The following is a 13,779-nucleotide window of genomic DNA, read 5'->3' on the forward strand; positions in this document are numbered from 1 at the left end:
TGCTTTTTTGCCTAAATGGCAGTATTGTTAACATGTCATTTTGGAATGACTTAATCCAGCCAAGCCTTTTTAAAAATAGCAAATTAAGTCCCTGTATGAGTTCTTAGTTGGTATACTTTTAATTTGGACTCATATCTTTAAAGCCCTGATCCTCACGATCAGTCAACAACGACAGAAGTCGCATTAAAACAGAAATAAATGAAATATATTTTTTATTATTATATGTTAACTTATTTTTTTTACTTTTAAGTCAGAAAAATCATTTGGAAATTTTTGAGTCAGACATCTTTAATAATACTTTGGAGTTCGGCCAGTTTTCAAAGGTTAAGAGCCACTTAACTTGGCAGTGAGATACCAGGAATATTCTGACAAACAGTCCAAGACAAGGTTAACCCATAATTAGAGCGAACTACAATTCCGAAAGTTCCTCCCAGGATCAGTAGAATTTGCTCTCCAGCCCGAAATGAAAAACAACCGCAGGATTTAAGGTGAAATGCACATTGCATTGGCAAGAAAATCAACATCAGAGGAGAATATCCCGTTCGCAGTCTTATTGCCAATAAGGCCAATCGATTTTTGCCGCGCGGCACCCTTGCAGTAATCTTATAACTCATCCCAAATTATGCGCATCCATAACGGTGATGTGTGTGTTTATTTATAGACTATAGGGTCAACGAAGCTCCCACAGGGCTAGGCTAATATTTGGCCCTGTTTCTAGGCCTTTTTTGAATTTTTTTTCTAATTTTCTGCACATTTTTGACCCTTTTTTATGCCTTTGTCAATTCTTGTGCTAATTTCAGAAAAGATATCGCAGCCTATTCGTTTCGCTACTTTCTACGCGAAAAAAAATGGCCCCAAAACGCGGCCCAACAAAGCGGGCCGGCCGAACGCGAAGCGGCCGTGTGTTATGGCCGAATCTGCTGTTCCAGCAAGAGGTCCCTCCGGGATTACAACCCGGGAATATACCTTCTCCTGATTTTGTCGCGGCGATGTAATTTTAACTTGCGCGGCGCCTAAACGTGATTACCCTTAAGGACTGTATTTGGTTTTTGGCGAATCTATTTAGAGCGGCTTGCAGAGGTTATTTCTGCCGGATCAATGGCCTTGTTTTCTAAAAGGACTGTTTTATTTTGGTCGCCTAAGTGAAAAAGACTTCCGTCGATAAGTAAAAAGCCACAGAGGGAAAAAGGCGATACTATATAGACCCGTGTCAGTCAGTTAAGAGGGGATAGTTATCTGGCGTTGTGCTCAAAATTAAATGATCGTGTTAGTCAGTTAAGGGTGTATTTTGAGTGACGTTTTGTTTATTTTGTTCCGCGTTTGTTGTTAGTCGAAATGCAGTCGTTTTTTTTGTTTGTCATAACCGAAAACCAATCGTAATCTGTTGTCATTTTTTATTTTTTCGGGGGTTGTCGCACAACACCTTCTTCTGGACATTTTTCCGCACTATCGATAGATTTCGTCAAAATTCCTAAAAAACACTGTTATTTTAGTCTGTTGCATGATGGTTGATGGATGTATCAAAGCCCATACAGAAGTATGTAGCATTTTGAACGTTTTAAAAATAAACAAAGCTATATTTGAAACGTTCAAAATAGTACTTCTAGGGGTTTTGATGTTCCTACTACATTTTAGTTTGTGTTTTGTCAGTTCATATACATGTACAGCTTTGGTTTGGTGAAATTTGCGGCCATCTACAAAAATGCAGGCTTGAAAAAAAAAGAGAAAAGTCGGTTAAAATGTTTGGAGCGGTGTGCTTGCCGAGCTATCATGCTGTACGTTTTGTACGAATGCCGCGCTAATCTCCGTCACAAAATGAGTCGCAAATTGTAAATGTAGAGAAATGATTGATCTTTTTTATTCCATGCACTTTGTCCGATACTAAGTAATATTAGTGCACTTGCTCTATGACGTCCATTTTGACGTAATTTTGCGACGGGGTTTTTTAAACATTTCCAAACGTTATACGTAATTTTGCTTTTACTCTTAAGGTCAAATATTTAGCTTGCCTACCGCATTTTTGGCTGTCCGAGTTTTCGCTTTTAATGTTTCCAGGCCGAATTTTTGTGACGCAAAATTTGAGTCAGTACTGTACAGATAAAAGTAAAATTGTCGAAGCGTATTATTTAGAAAAAAAATCATGTCTTCCAAAATCTATAAGTATTTTAGGGCTCAATACCAAAATAGCAAATTTAAACCGGCTGTTCTACGTTAACACATATGTGTAGTGTTTCGAAGCGCAAAATTTAGTATTTTATCGCTTTAACTATCGTATTTTAGGTACAGTCATGTGACCGCTAACTTGACGCGAAACACTGATAGTTTTCGGTCACACAGTTTACCATCGGTTAGGTTACGATAGAAATGATAAGTGCAGTTACAAAACTCGATCGTTATTTCGTTCCAATATTTCGTCAATGTTAGGAATAGCAACAATATTAAGATATATTTCGATTATTATTCTTAACTTTTTACCCTTTTTTCGCCACCTGAGGTACCAATTTGTCTACAGAACAGCAAAGTAAATTTACGAATTTTTGTAAATTCATCGGCGTTCATAAAATTTCGGTGAGTTTTTTTTGTATATCTTGTATCTTCAAGGGCGCAGCATTTTTACGCTAAACCTACGCTTAGCAAATAGCAAATTCCGTAAGGACCCTGTACATTTTTCTGATCACTTAAACTAAAGCGTTTTGCATCGTTTGTGACGTGCAAAAAGGGCATATAAGCTTTTAACGCAGAAGAAGTTCGCCGAAAACTTGTATTTTATTTAGGGGAGATTTTTTACGTTTAGAACGATGCCTCTTCACGCAATAACGTTTATTTTGCACGTTTTTGCCTGCATGCCTTTAGTTACATACCGCCATTTTGAGATCCGATCGGACGGCTGTGTACTTATTGATGTAAATATAGGCGCGGATCCAATATTTTTGTTAGGGTTAAGGGGGATAAATTCTTTTAGTTATGACGTCACAAAGTTACGAAACGTGACGTATTAAATAAAGAATTTTAAGAGCACCACACAGTTTGTTTATTTTGTTAAAATTTCAGGTTCGTGAAGTGTTACTTTTTATAGAAAAGCTGCATTACAAAGATGTTATAGATTCGCGAAAAGCGAAAAAAACGCCTTCATACCATTTAACTTGCAAAAACTTTCATTTTCGATAGTGCGATGAGTACAGCATGACGTCTTTGGTTTAAAACGATTTTATTGAACTTGGCCAAGACATACTTATAGAAATGCTATTTTAGATTCGAGCGTACTGCAAGGATTTTTTGCATTTACTGACTTACAATAGGCAAAAACGTAGCTTAAAGAGAGGGCTTAGCCAAGTGAACCCCTCTTGCATCCACGGCTGGGTTTCGCTATGGGAAAAACAAATATTAGACATCCCTATTGCGTAGGTTAGAACCGCAGTTGAACTTTGTCTACTCTTTGAAATTGCTGTAAACAGAACACGTCTGCGAAAAATCGATTTCAACATAGGCAGTTAAAACTTTTTCGGTGGTTATTTGTCAAGTCATTAATCTTCGCTGTTCGGCAGGGCGGTAGGCGGTAGGCCAGGAGGTAGAATTGCTGCTAGTCGTGATTTAGACAGTTTTTTCAGTCTACTATGACGACGTAGTAACGTACAGAAAATCCCCACTTTGTTTAGCGACGCTTACCCATGATATTAGCAACTACTTGAAATCTAAATGAACTGGCGACGCAACGTCACGTTTTCACATGTCCTGGAAGCGTTGCCAGTCAATGCTGGCTGCGTCCTGTGTGCTTGTAGCGGCCAAGCAGCGGCAAAATTTGACGGAGGGACCTGTATTTGAGCTTGTATATGCTGGCCTTTGAAAGTTTCGCCAGCTAGGCTATTGTGGGCTTGTCTGCTGGTATAGCCGCTGCCTACAATGCGTGAATAGAGACCGCACAATTGACCGGCCAAAGCGGTGTTTGCGCGGGAATTAGGTAGACACTTACATTGTCGCCGTCATTCAAACGCCGCGCTTTGGCATGTTTTCGAAGCTACCGCAGGCCAGACTTAGCGGGGCGTAGGCAATTGAAGCGCATGGTGCCCGATTTGCGCTCTAATAGGCGCCTGTCTAGTTATTATTCGAGCAGGACAGACACACAAAGGAAGAAAAGCTCAGTGATGCTTGGTGGTTGGAAAAGTTTGCGCGCCAGTAGGGACTTGTTTTGCCACGCTCCTTTTTTGCCATTGTATATCAACTTGCCCCATTAGTGTTGTTGTTTTTTTCTTCCGTCACACAGCTTCGTTGTGACGCAACAGTAGGGCATAACAAAGGGCGATGTTCGCCACTGGCGAGTGTCATCATTTGAGTTGCTTGGTGAGGCCAAATGCTGCTGGTTCAAGTCCCACCGCTGTGGAAAGCAAGTTACGCCTGGACGCTGTTACTGAGAGCCTAGTGCGAGGCGAGCTGCTGAGATCAAACCGACACCTGGAATCTGATTCGGGCATTTACAGGACGCAGAGCGATGGAGTTTTGCATCTAAACTTGCCTGCAAGAAAGCGACCTGGCCGACACCAGTCGAAGTCAAAAAGCGCACGGAAAAGCAAGGCCTCAAACGGGGAAAAGAACGGCATTAAAATAGACCCTGGTGTGCAGTTAACCTCCGAGACCCCATCGAAAAACTGTCAAGCGAATCGCCAGGAAAGTGCCCGTGATCAAAAACCCGCACTGAAGACTCGCAATCGGACGTTTGACTGGAAACGAATTTTCAAAAAGAGCTCCGTCCCCGGGGAATTTTTCATACCGAACCCGGCCGAATCGAAGGATCTAAAAGATTTTAACTCCAATTCGACCTGCAACCGTACCGGCGAGTCGCCTGGTTCCAAAACTAGTTCCTCCCCTAAAATGAACAACGGTGCCGTTGGTACTGTAGCAACGGACGAAAGCAAGATAACGGATAATCGCAATTTTGGGATTTACCGCTCTGCCAACACCCCCCAGCCCGAGTCGAACGGCGCTGTTATTTCGGAGGTGACAAGCAGAAGTTTGGCTCAGAAGTCTTCAACCAAGGTTATTCACGTTGACGGAGTAAATTACAAGGTCACAATGGGTAAGTGAAGTGTTTTTTCTTTTGATTTTGTCAATTTCAATCAGTATGGGAATCTATATGATGCCCCAATGTGCGTCTACCGAGCATTTGTGGTATGACTTTTTACCAAAGATAAGGACAAGGCAGGTCACAGTTTCAAGAATCTGTGAAAGCTAAGGTTTCAATCACTTAATTAAATGTATTGAAGCTATAGGCACTGGTTTGGTAGATTTGTGTAGGGTGATATTATTGCTTGTTTTTTTTAAACGTTTAAACCAACCTATGATTTTAGCTTGAGTAATTGTCCTAACGGCACAAAATTATTGTTTTGTCCTAATTGTATCAGGCAGCATAAAACCTGTTGCTGTTGTCATCTAAGCCAGTGTTTTCAACCTTTTTGAGCCACGGAACACTTCAGGTATCAAATAAATTTACGAAACAGCACGTTGAAGTTTGTAAATGTTAATGCAGTAAAATAAACAACACAACATTACGTTTATTCAGTTTTTAGTGCGATATCTGGGCCTCTGTTTAGATGAGCACAAAATTGATATTCAGGCTACAACAATACAGTTCGAATATTAACCAACGGGTCCATTATTACATCACAATAAGTTAAGCAACTAGCGATATTATGAATACTTTCATAAATTAAAAGCTACTTATCTTGATAATAAATTTCAAAGCCCAAAATGTCGAGTTATCATCTTGAAGACGTTCAGATACGAACTTCCATCATATTCAGTTAATGTGAGAGACTTTTTGGCTTTAAAATGATTATAAAGCAAGCTGCATTACAGATCCGTGCATAGTATACCAAAAAGCTGCTTAAATGTGTTAAATCGGTGATTTTCGACCAGTGTTCCAAATTTGTAAAATTAGTAATTTTTTTGCGGAACACATGACGTTATTTCACGAAACACCGGTTAAAATCACTGGTCTAACTCTAACACATTCAAATAGCTTTAAAGTTTTGACAGTTATTATTATCTTTTTGCATTTTCTATTGTGATTTGTTTATAACTTGTCATTATGTAATACTAAGATTCGTTGCGTGATATTTTGATACCGCCTATGGACATCATTTTTTTACTTGTCTACCCTAATCTAATGTACCCAGTCCAGTTTTAACCGGGTATTTCTGTAGGTTTAGGCAGAGGTGTTTCCAAATTGACGCGTATGCCGCGAACCAACGAGTGGGCCGCCTTGTTTATTGCTCAATAATTTGCGCAAATATTGATTCAATGGCAATTGGCGAGCGAGCGCAACCCCGAAATATAGCTACAAACCACAATCCTGTGGTCGAAAAATGCCGACGACTCATTTTGTTGTTTCAGGTTTTTCGATCAATTCACCATTCGTTTGTTTACATTTGTTTTTACCTGTCAGCTGTGGGTTCACATTCAGTGGCAAAGCACTGTTTGGCCCTGCTTTGTCAGACGCCAACAGTTTTTACGAGGCTCTTTTAAATAATGTAACGACAAACCGGTTACTGTGGACATCTGTGAGCCACGAACAAGCAGTTTATTTACCCTGAATGGAATGTAGATTGTGAACAATGTGCACCGCCTATGTACGATAGGCATGGCAAAAAATATTTACGGGTAGACATGACAAAAATATGTACAGTAGACATAGAAAAAATGTGTTCGGTAGGCATTGCAAAAATATTTACAGTAGACATGGAAAAAAATACGTACGGTAGATATGGCAAAAATATGTACGCTAGACATAACAAAAATATGTACAGTAGACATGGAAAAAATATGTTTGGTAGTCATTGCAAAAACACAGCTTGCTTTACAATTGCTTAAAAACGTTATCAATGTTTCGTTGATTGTGTTGATTAAAAGATAAGTTTGAGAATTTGAAACTGTTTTTACCAAAACTCTAAAAAAACCACAACGTTGGTTTCTTAATTTTCCCGCTGTGGTTTTGGCAAAAGTGTATCTTGAGATGTCCTTCAAGTAATTTGTTGTTGGCCTTTGAGGTTCTTTGAAACCCATCAAAACAGTGGTATTTAAATTTTGGTCCGCGAACACTTGGTGGCCGTGTGGAAGTTCCGAGGTGTTTGCAAAAGAAATTTAACTTCGGAAAAACTGAAAAAAAACTTTTAGCCTGAGCAAACCGTATATTTTGAGATTTTTACGCTAATAAAAATCATTGATCAGGATGTGAACACAGGTGTGGGAACTGATTTGAATATTATATTAAAATAAAACAAACAAAAAATTGACCTGACCCATCGTCCTTGTTGAGATTTCAAGTTAATCTAAATGAGCAGTTTGTGTTCAGGTTTGGCTACTGGTTTAAATATAATAGTTTTTGTTTTTTAAATTTTTCTTTGATATCTATGTAAGGAAAAAACGGACTCACAAGATAAAAAATACGCATTATAAAAGGCACGTTTTTGAAACGTAGTGCACCCCTCGGAACCTCCACCCCCCAGGCTCCGGGGGCAATCGTCCATCCCTGGCGCGCCGCCAGCTTCCAGGGGAAAAACCCGTTTCAATCTGACGCGCATTATAAGTCGTAGAGTTCAAGCCTGTAATGAATACACATATATATCAGGCAGAAAGCTGTCAACCCAGAGGGACGGCAGCGGCCGTTCTATTGCGTAGGCTGACGTCTTGTTTTTAGAAGAGGATTGGATTTCGTGTAGCGTGACTTATCCTAGCAGCGCGGATTTACGGTTTAATCGATTTTTACGTGATCGTGTTCGACGTGTTGTCATTGCTATATGCCGCTGTTGACACGGGCCACCCGCAATTCGAAGCACCCGCTGTCTAGTTCTTATTGTTTTGATGACACTCTAGAGCAGGGGTTCTTAACCTTTTTTGTATGTTTTACCCTTTTGACAAAGATGGATATCAGATTTAACCCAAATATATAAAGTGGTGCTCATTTAATAAAAAAGTTAGAAAAAAATTACATCAGTTATATTTAGTGCGGCCGCTGCCCTTGCTTTTTAGCACCGAATTGTTCAACGTCTGGTAAAGTAGTAGGTAATGCACAACGAATATCGGACTCGAGTCGGTTTTGTGCTTTAGATTTTATAGTAAGCAATGCAGAGAAGCCGCTTTACATAGGTTATTTGAAGAAACGAAGTCAGAATAATCAGAGCTTGAATACCTATTCCTGCATTTAGACCCTAAAACGAGGAAATTTTATCCCCTGGGGTAAATTTACCCCAGGTTAAGAAGGGCTGCTCTACAGTATAGGACGCTCTTCTTGATGCTTTGCTTTTAAAATGTTTTCTTTCTGTGGTCGGCGTACGCCACTTGGGAATTGTAACATGTTGTACAATGTACATTGTACAAAGTAGCGAGTTATGACAATACTATGGTAGCTTATCGGGTTGTACTCATGGTTCATTAGTAAGGGCAAAAAAACAACAAAAAAACGGCGTTTTTTCCACGGTACAATGCCAGCCCAGTGAAGTAGATTTTTTTAGAACAAAATCGTGTTTATCGGGTAAACGCTTTTGCTGTAAAGCAGGCTGGAGATTTTGCATTAACAGCAGTAAGAGTTTTCGTCGAATTTAGAAGTACATGCACTCGCAATAACAGTAAAAGTATATTTTCACGTTAAAATTTGAAAGCATTCGGCTGTGAAGCCGGTAAGTTTTTTTCACAGTCAAACAGCAAGAGCATATGACAGAGAAAAAAATACAGTACGCATTTCACGTTAAAATTTGAAAGCATTTGGCTGTGAAGCCGGTAAGTTTTTTTACAGTAAAACAGCAAGACCACTTAACGGTAAAAACAGTAAAAGTATTTTTCGTTGACATTGAAAGCGTTTTGCTGTGAAGTCGTTCAATTTTTGTACAGTAGAGCAGTAAAGGGCATATGACAGGAAATAAAGGCGGTCAAAGCATGCAAAGCCGCCTTTATTTGAGCAGCGTAAGGTATAACGCGTAAATAGTATAACATAGCTTGACAAAATACAAAAACGGCGCCAAAACGAAATTCGCGGAACTCTAAACAACGCAACAAGGCAAGTAAAGGGAAGCGATTTGAACTACAACTGATACTTAGCGGTTTTTGCGATCGGCGCGAATTTATTCCGGGCGTTCCAGATTGCCGGGAATTAGTATCTATTTAGGTTCCCCAACTATCGGGTTTCTTGGGAGGGCTTAGCAGCTGGTGTTGAGGCACTGTAGTTATTTGACTTTCAGAATTGGAAAGCGCTACTGTTTTCATATTAATCGCGCCGTGAGGTAATCGGCAATTCAAAAGCACCTGTTTAGTCGTATAGTCCCTAGAATTGTTTTTCCTAGCAAAGTCCCGGTGAAGTCATTGTTAAATACCTTCAATCTAAGTCAAGTATTTTAAAAAAACGAACAAGTCTTATATCAGGTCATCTGTTATCCCAGTCAAGTCCCAGTCAAACCTTGGTTAGAGCAAGTCATGTCCAATTATCACAGTAACGTAACTAAAATAATAATACGTAACTAAAATAATGATAAAACGATATATAAACCATTAAAATTGGATTATGAGCAATTCAACTAAGCAATCAATACCATGCGACAATCTAATCGTTTTACGTGCAAAACTTGAGATAAATAGCTCAATTTATTAATAAAGTATCAAATGAAAACACTGAATTTCAACCCAAGTCATTAGGAAGATTTAAGTCAAGTCATTTGTTTAAAATACTTAAGTCAAAGTCTTGTTGATTTAAAACCGCAGCCTTGCTTTTATGAATGGCTGGCTTTTAGGTATAATTTTTTTGCAATGAATTTCGAATACAGCCTTAATTTGTTTTGTTCACGATGGTCAAGCGTTAATTACTTTCTGAAACCACATCAACATAGGAAAATTTGCATACACATGTAAAATATAAGGACCTTAGAAAAATTAGAACCAAACTTCTGCGAATCAAATTCGCTAACATAATACCGGTATGCCAAAATATGCCCAAAAACTTATTTTCATGTTTTTTAGGAATTTTGTAATACCCGCATAATTATATTTAGTCACAGTCATACTTTTTACCAAAATACACGTAGCGAGACTCTGAGGGCCTTAGTTAGGAAACTGATCCTCTTCGCGAACTTTCGCGAAACCGGTTCGCGGACCTTCGCAATATTCCCGCAAAAACGTTGCGCAAACGATTTTCTTGGCCGGAGCTTCAGGTTACACAAACACGCGCGGCTATATTTAGAAAGTTCGCATTCGAAGCGGGTGGCCTCGACTTTAAAGCTGGAGGCGCTGCGAGTTGAAATTCCGCCAAGTCAGCACTTTACTGAAGTGTAATCGGACTGTTAGAAGTTTTTTTTTTTTTTTTTTTTCAAATTTGATTAGAAGTAGGGATGTACGATCATTGACATCTTGTTCCGATACCGATCCCGATATTTAGGACAGAAAGTATCGCGATTCGTTCCGATACCAATGACGTCATTACTTTTCGTAAACAAGCAAAATAGAGAAATTAAAACTGGTAATTTTTTTTAAATTATTTGAACAAATTTTTTTTTCAGTGTTAAGAAGTTTAGTTACCTCCGGTTATAAACCTCCATTTTTTTATTAATTTACCCTTTAAGGTAGAAATCGCTACATTGAATTGCAAATCATGGCTGAGAGTTCTATATCAATTTGGTATCGGATCGGCACCGATACGACCCTAGTATCGGACGCCAGTTGGCATCGGGTGTCGGCTCCGATCCGATATTATCGTGCATCCCTAAAAATTACTTAGAATCTTGTTTTTTTAGGTTATGTTGTACTTGGAACTAGTCGCAAAAAATAAAAGTAGAACTAAATGGCCGAAAAACAGATTTACGCAAATCTAGGTACAGAATCTTAAAACGTTGTAGTTAGGATTATATGTCCTACCGCTTGCTTTTAATCCCTAATAGAACGACTAATTTCGATTGGACCATGAAGGCTCCTGTGTATTGATAACAATTTTAAATCAGAGTTTCTGTGCAACGAGATTGCATTTGAAGTTACCGAATTAAACAAATAAAAATAAGGTTAACTGAGAAAATGTCAGGGAAACGTCATCAGGTTCACTGAGAATTGAATCAAAATTAAATACGTGCCCGTTAAGTTATAGAATTGCCAGGAATCGTGATCATTTCGTTGAGATAGGTCGTTTTCAGCGAAAGCAACTTGTCGAACACGATTATTGATCAATGTTGCACTTTCAGCGAAACCTGAAATTGAATAGAAACACGACCATAAACTAAGTTATCATTGTTTCGCTCTATTTCGCATAATCTGACATAAAAAATTATAGTGTCCAAGCCCGACGTTGATTCAGTTAACATGGTAGTGTATGTTGTTGCTGCTATAGTGCGCTATCTATTCGCCAAACCGCGACGCCGTCTAATCTGTTTGGACCAACACCACCAATATAGCTGGTCGTTTTTCAGCGCGACGAATTGCCTATATACGCCCGGTGTAAGGCTACACCTTCTTCTGTCGCCATTTGAAACCTGAGATTTAATCTGCTTTCGTGCGCTGAGACTGCGGAACAACCGATGTAATGTAGCTCCTTTGCTGTTTAGCAGGGTAGGTGAGCTCGGCGCCTTGCCGCGTCTTGAGCACCGTGGAAAATTGTGCTGCATTACGAAAGGCAGAATACTGTAGCAGTGTAGCACTGAATTTGTGATAATGGAAATCACCCTGACCCTTGCAAGATAAATGCCGACCTCAATTCCTAATCAGTAACAGCAGAATATTCTAGCAAAGCTAGCAATTTAGGTCAGACACTATTAAAATATCTTAAAAAAGGTATTTTTATAGTAAAAAAAGATATATTTTTAGATATTTTAACAGTGTTGAAACCTAGCAATGAATTTGCTTCATTCTAATTTAGATATACTGACGATGCCTTTGCCGGCTAAATTATACATATCTTTTATGATCTTTTGATAGTGTCTGACCTGAATTGTTAGCTTTGCTATATTATTCTGCTGTTAGTGATCAGGAATTCAGGTCGACATTTATCTTGCAAGGCTCAAGGTGATTTCCATTATCACATACTCAATGCTGCATTCATGAAAAGGTTGCGCTCGAGTTACAGTTTTCGTTTTATACCAAGGCAACTTATACAGCTGCCAATTCGCATAAGAATTGCGAAAGGTGCCTGGACAGTTACATTGCCATGATACGCATTATTTATGTCTAGGACCATAATGCATTTTGCACTGTTATTTGCGAAAGTAGTGAACCACGGAAAGAGATATAAAAGTTTGCTTCAGTCCGCACCCCTGAAGTATAAATCCTTTTTCGCATATGCTCAACTTTTATTTTGCTTTGTACGTGGTTTAGCGACAGTCACGAAGTGTATAGAACACGTTGCATGCAAGAAAAAGAGAACTTTTGCGACAATTAGGAATATCTAAGGCTGTTACTGACTTTACTAAATGAAAATTTGTACACCAAAAAAGCGTATAAAGGACAAGGCTAGAAATAAAAAAATAAATCGCCAGGCGTTGTTATACAACTATGGATTCCTACTTGGAAAAATGCGTTTTTAGTAAACCGTCTTAAAAGTTACCTTCCACGTATCTTCAATTGCCTTAAGTGATGTAGCGATGACGTCAGTGTGACTACGCACTGAATAAAAAGTCATTTTTTCCACGTGTAGTGGCGTTTTTCAGTATTTCCCAGTTTTTTTTTCACCCCGCTACCATACAACTGCGAATTTAGTTATTATGGGCCGTGTCTAAACTTTGGAAAAATCATTCTCAGAGCCCATCCCCATAAATCAAACCACATAAAACTACTGTAGTCGCGGCCCAAAGGTTGAGAAACACTGCTTTACCCAATTTAAGAAACCCTGGCGTATACCAAGCAGCAGCAGTAGCAGCAGATATAACGCACAGCAAATCGCTGCTGTTGTTTTGGCGCCAATCAATCATTGTGCGCCGCCGGTCGGTCGTGCGATTGTGTGAGCATGTTACAGCAAACCTGCAAGGGCTTTCGGACGTACAAGGCCTAGCAGGTCGAGGGCATACATTACATACATGTCGGACGAGTCTACGAGTGTGCACGTGCATTTAATTCACGGCACGTCAAATGCGTTTTGCGCCGACGCGTGAACGGTAAACGCAAATGAGACCGCGGAAAAATTAGCGCTGTGGATCTTTGCAGCAGTTTTACTGTGGAAGCAGCCTTGGCTTTAATGATTAATGTAATGCTCCGAGTTGTCGGTTTCGACGAATTAGAGCGATGGACTGCGAATTCCTGTGTTGTAATGACTTATGTCAATGATTTTAATGGCTTGACATAAGTACACTGTTTTCAAATGACATGGCAATGAAGTATTTTGACCAAAATGACTTGATTTGACTTAAGTATTTTGGACAAATGACCTGACTTGGACTTCAGTCATTCTGGGCTAAAATTAAGTGTTTTCAATCAATATTTTTTAACATAATTAGGCTATTTACTTAGACGTAAGTCATTTCAAAATGACAATTGTTTACAAAACTGGCGAATTCTGGTTATAACCCAATTGCGAAATACTTGCGTGTTCTGATTATAGTTCTGATCATATTTTACCGAAAATGCAACTGTTTCCAACTGTTTTTTTTTAATTTCTTAACAAGTTTGCAGAAATGTATAGGTGAATGAAATAGCCTAAAAAGGTCCAAATTTGTGCTTTAAAATATTTTTAGATTTTAGTTCAACTTCTAGCCTTGGCAAATTCACAACAAAAAACGCACGGTCCATATTTATTTTCAATTTCAATGGTGGTAAAAGTTCCCAGTC

At 39.0% G+C, this 13,779-nt stretch overlaps 1 protein-coding gene across 1 annotated transcript in view; it reads left to right on the forward strand.

Annotated features, from left to right (window-relative positions):
- Positions 1 to 4,814: 4,814 nt before the first annotated feature.
- The window catches only part of LOC146131982 (dual specificity calcium/calmodulin-dependent 3',5'-cyclic nucleotide phosphodiesterase 1A-like), a 49,039-nt gene continuing 40,074 nt past the window's right edge, over positions 4,815 to 13,779 (forward strand). The window contains exon 1 of the mRNA XM_083396449.1: positions 4,815 to 5,071. Within this exon, the coding sequence (XP_083252575.1) occupies positions 4,867 to 5,071 (205 nt within the window). The 5' untranslated portion in view covers positions 4,815 to 4,866. The remainder of the gene's footprint in view (positions 5,072 to 13,779) is intronic.

Source organism: Ascidiella aspersa, chromosome 9 (assembly GCF_963924565.1).
Source record: "Ascidiella aspersa chromosome 9, kaAscAspe10.2, whole genome shotgun sequence".
Classification (NCBI taxonomy): domain Eukaryota; kingdom Metazoa; phylum Chordata; class Ascidiacea; order Phlebobranchia; family Ascidiidae; genus Ascidiella; species Ascidiella aspersa.